General features: G+C 39.1%; 1 protein-coding gene across 2 annotated transcripts in view; it reads left to right on the top strand.

Annotated features, from left to right (window-relative positions):
- Positions 1–5,000, top strand: part of LOC135115728 (S-adenosylmethionine synthase-like) — a 10,380-nt gene that overhangs the window by 124 nt on the left and 5,256 nt on the right. Inside the window, exons 1-4 of one of the 2 annotated variants that reach the window (XM_064032666.1) lie at positions 1–375; positions 1,395–1,462; positions 2,442–2,574; positions 4,983–5,000. The exon at positions 1–375 is cut by the window's left edge and continues 124 nt beyond it; the exon at positions 4,983–5,000 is cut by the window's right edge and continues 95 nt beyond it. In XM_064032666.1, coding sequence (XP_063888736.1) covers positions 258–375; positions 1,395–1,462; positions 2,442–2,574; positions 4,983–5,000 — 337 coding nt within the window. In that variant the 5' untranslated portion in view covers positions 1–257. The remainder of the gene's footprint in view (positions 376–1,394; positions 1,463–2,441; positions 2,575–4,982) is intronic. The other variant, XM_064032667.1, reaches the window with a different exon arrangement.

Genomic DNA, 5,000 nt, shown 5'->3' with positions numbered 1-5,000 from the left:
ACTGCTAGATCAAGGCTTCACCTTTGCCTGGCCACCTCTCAGCTGACTTACACATTCTTACGCCAACACAATCCGAAGCAGTGTGGGGCGCGCTTTTGAAGTTCCCTCCAGCAGCAGCAGAAGCGCACAAGTGGACGAGTGAGAGCGCGGGAGGGAAGATCACGTGACTGAGGCCCTCGTTGATATAAATACGAGAGGAGCAGAGAGGTCTTCCTCTTTTCCACCTAACCAGTTGGAGTGGGAGGACCAGCGCCGCCATGCCCGAGTCCGCCGCGGCATACACTAACGGCCACGCTGATGGGGAGGGTGCTAGAGAGGGGAAGGACATGGAGACCTTCCTTTTCACCAGCGAGAGTGTCGGAGAGGGACACCCAGGTAAGAAAAATGGGAGAAATGTGACAGTGTTGTGTGTGGATCTCTTGTATTTGTGAAATGAGTGCCCTTTTTCTCAGTGACTTCTTTTGTTCTCCTCACCCTTCTTGTGTCTGCGTGCGTGTCGTAAATCGTGTCGTGGTGATATGTGGCATTGTGTATATGTCATTGCCCTCTCCTGGTGTCAATACAAGCCCCGAAATTTGTGTAGTGTGATGATCAGTATCATATTCTCAGTTGTACGCCCGCCAGCACTGCCTCACTCCAATACACCTAGACTTGCCTAGCTTAGGTATACGCAGAAATAGCACATCTAACACGCGGCGCACTTCACCATAATTCACATACGCCAAGAATATATCAGTGCCGGATGGGGGAAGGACGACCTCGACGGACACGGTTAATTTTAGCTTGAGAATGGAGGTATCGATTCCTCCTCGCTGTGGTGTATGTGTGTGGGGGTCATGTCTCCCTATTTTTACTTCCACCTCCTTTTTACTCGAGGACCGAGACGTGCCTTGATGGGTTAATGTGTTTTTGGGCGTAGATCAATGACGTAATAGCGAAAGTGAGTGCCAGCAAGGAGTGCCAGTGTTTGGGTGTGCGGGGGCCAATAGTGGGGGTGGGGATCGTTGGGTGGTGAATGCCCCCCTCACTATATTCTCCAGCATCTCAGGGTTACATTAGTTGACTTAATCATGGAAGTGAAGATTTGGCAATATTTTTTGGTTGCGTCATCGCGATGGTGGGTGTGTGGAAGCCTGTTTGGGAAAGGGACAGTGAGAGTGCCAAATGATGCCAAAGTAAGCATGTACCCTCTTTGGCAGCAAGTTCAGTGTCTGGCCTCAATCTGTTTATTTTTTCACTCATTAGAGGGCAACTTTGTTCCACATTTACAGTGTCAAACGTGTAGGATATTACATGAACACTGTTAGATGTATTTTCTGCCTACAGACCATTTATTTTTTGTTTGTGCTTTTCTTTTTATTTATTTTTTTTTATCACTTTTATATCTGTTGCAGATAAAATCTGTGATCAGGTCAGCGATGCCGTGCTTGATGCTCACCTCAGAATTGACCCCGATGCCAAGGTTAGTGAAGGTTGTTTATCTGAACAATTAAATTTATTCTATTGTGAGAACTGGTACTCTTGGTAATTTTTTTTTCTTTTTATCAAGTCATGATTATGAAATATTCATGTTCTATCGTCATGATTGTGAAATGTTTCTCATAACTATTTATCACTGTATACAAAACAAGAATATGACAATCATGGTTGCATGATGTTTTGTTATTTCATATTGAAGAAACATTATTATTTTTTATTTATTTATTTATTTATTTATTTATTTATTTATTTATTTTTGTGCTGCAGTTTATATGAAAAAATTTCCCATTTTGATTGAGTAGTGGAAATTTTAATTTTTGTAGATATTTGGAGTGTAGAAATGATTGTGCAGTGTAATGAATGATATTGCTAGCATTGAATTGTATTGAATTGATTGACTGGTGAACGGTGCCACAACAGCTCGTATAGCGTTTTTGAGATGAAAAGAGGATTTGGGATTAAGTGAAAAATATATTGCAACTAGGAAGAGCAAAGAATGCGCTGATGACACAGTGTACTGACTTTTAGAGTGGAGCACCTGAAAACGTAACCAATGTAACCAGACAGCTCAGTAAACTGTCCTTGGATGGCAAGCTGACCAATATAAACATGGGACATGGCTTGCCTAATTATGACAGGTGTCACCATCCACATTCTTGCATCAGTTTACTTCACACCATACCACACCTTCTCCTCTCAGATTTCAACATCACAGCATACAGATTCTACTTCCACTTTACAGTTCTGATATATCTTGTAACAGCTGTACTCCACACATACTTTTATCCTGTCAGTATCACACCTTCACCTAAGAACATCACAGCACACTCACTTTTATTGGGAGTTCTGACACTTCCTTGCAATAGACCAAGTTCACTTACACTTACATTATCTCATTGGCACATCTGTCATTTCCCACACCCACAAGACACACTTCATGCCACACTGTTTCTCTCTCTTAGGTTGCATGCGAGACCTGCACCAAGACTGGCATGATCCTGCTATGTGGAGAGATCACTTCTAAGGCCAATGTAGACTACCAGAAGGTTGTGCGTGACACTATTAAAAAGATTGGCTACGATGATTCCAACAAAGGTGAGTATAAAGATGGACGTCAGACAAGCGTTTTCACAGGTCATTTCTGCTTAGGGAAATGTATCTTTTAATTTGTTTATTGTAATATTAGTAGCTGTCACTTACGTTTTTTGTTTTAGTATATTGTGTAGTCTTTGAAGGTTTAATAATTACTGTTAAGTGGAATAGTTTACATGCATGTTTTGATAGTAGTTGGTCACCTCAAATTTTTCATTTAAGTGTATTCCATAGGTCTTTGGAAAGTTTCAGTTATTATGTCAATTTTATTTATTTATTTTTTATTTATTATTATTTATTTATTTATTTTATTTTATTTTATTTTATTATATTGTATTTTTTTATTTTTTATTTTTTTTTTTGCCTTCACTTTGTACTTTTCTGTTGAGTATATTGCCATCTTTCTAGAGTTTTGCAGTTATAATACCTGCATGGCCATGAAATCCTCAAGTTGGGGAGTAGTTGAAACAGCTCAGAACTTTTAGGGTTTCCATAACTGTTACATCTGATATTTCAACTGTATGCAGTTGTGTCAGTGAAAGTAAGGAAGGTGGTAGTCAGAGCAGTGCAGGGAAGGCGATGATTGACCTTCAGATTGATGTCAGCTGTGAGTCAGGTGATTGATCAGAGGGAATGATGATTTTACATTTTTTATAATGAACTTATCAGGGATTAGGAAGAGTTTGAAATAATTTTTAGTAAAGGCTTTTTTTATTTTATGAAATTTCATCAAATATTAGGAAGAGTTTTTTTTTAGAAATTTATTTGTATCTGAGGAAACTTAACCAGAATTTGAACATAAATAATACAGTAGTATCAGACTGGTTTATAGTTTTAGAAGGATGACTTGAAAGATTATGATCACACAACTTTTTGTAGAACATTTTTCAGTGTGGATTTCTTTTCTTGCTTAGGGTTATCATAGATTTGTGGTGGACTAGAACTTATTTGCAGTAAATGTACATGATTTATTATGTTTGTGTAGGTGACAGAATTAATCAAGAAATAATCTGTACTGACAATATTGTAATTACATGAAAGGTATTCAATTTATTGACATTTCAAATGCAATACATTGATAGTGATGTGCTGGATAAGTGTTTAGAATAGTCATTGTGTTGCACACTGAGTACCACTAGATGTATTTAGCATCATATATATTTAATAATAAGGAATGCTGTGAGGCCCTGAAGGTGTGACTGAATTATATCGAGGTCTAAATCCTTAACAACATGAGTCTCTCTCTCTCTCTCTCTCTCATGAAATTTGAATCAGACCTCCTCTGAGAAGGCAGGATAATTACATTCATAAGTCTGTCATATCACACTCCTGTGGTATTCACAATTTGCCCTAACAAAGTAAGAACTGATTGCCAGATATATTTTTCACTTTACATAGTTCAAGTATAACTTTAACGTTTAACTAATCAAAAGATGAATTGTATCATTGGAAGTCCATCTCAAACATTGTTGCCTCATTGCATTTCTGTTTTCTTTAACCACTATAAACATTTCAGTTACCCTTATTTAGATATTGCATGCTTGTGTTAATTGAGTACGTCTTGGCTACCCATGGTTTGAGCGAGGACCTACCCCACGATCTCTGACATGTGGAATTCCTAAGGTTCAGGTCATCTCCACATTCAGAGTTCTTAAGTGCTGCAAAATGCCTAGGAAATATAGCTGTCCCTTTCTGTCTGATACCGCTAGAGATCCTTTAGATGAACCTTCAAAGATTTCAAAAGATGTTCGTTTAGTGCATGCAAATGTACCACTCTCCAGGATTAGTAGTCACTCTTGATACAGCACCCCTATCCCCCCACCTCCACCTATGCATACACTCAGAGGTGTACATGTAGGCAGGGCAGCAGTGAGGGCTATGCTGTTATTGACTTCACACTTTAGTGATAGTTGGTAGCTTTCTGGCAGTACTTTGCTATATTTTTAAAACAGTCTGAAGGAAGACTGAGTTGATTTATGTAGTGATGCTAAGGTGTAACACTCTGGAGTAAGACAGAAGCCAAGATTGACAGCATATCCCATCACTTTGTTCTCCTTTCCTCTCCTGGTTGGTTGGCTAGGGGCTGGTGCCTCCTTTGAGAATCTAAGTGATTTGACAAAAATCTTGTTTGGCAGTTAGATGGGCTTTGTGAAAGTTTGTAATCTATAAGTACTGCAACACAGATTTACTCAAATCAAGAACACTGAATAGAAAGAAATGTGTTCTGTTGAAAATTTCCATCCAATAGTACAATCCTGGACTGTTCACTTCCTAAATGAACAAGTAGTGAGCTGTTAATCAAGTTTTTGTCAAGGAATGCATCAGTTACAAGTCCCCTAGAGACCCTGAGACATTGGTAGTGGATGATAAGGGCAGTGGTTGAGGGCTTTTCTACCCCCTGCCCCTCACAGGCTTCGATCACAACACCT

This window comes from Scylla paramamosain, chromosome 29, assembly GCF_035594125.1.
Source record: "Scylla paramamosain isolate STU-SP2022 chromosome 29, ASM3559412v1, whole genome shotgun sequence".
In the NCBI taxonomy this organism is placed as follows: Eukaryota; Metazoa; Arthropoda; class Malacostraca; order Decapoda; family Portunidae; genus Scylla; species Scylla paramamosain.
This window is presented reverse-complemented; position numbering and strand designations above follow the sequence as displayed.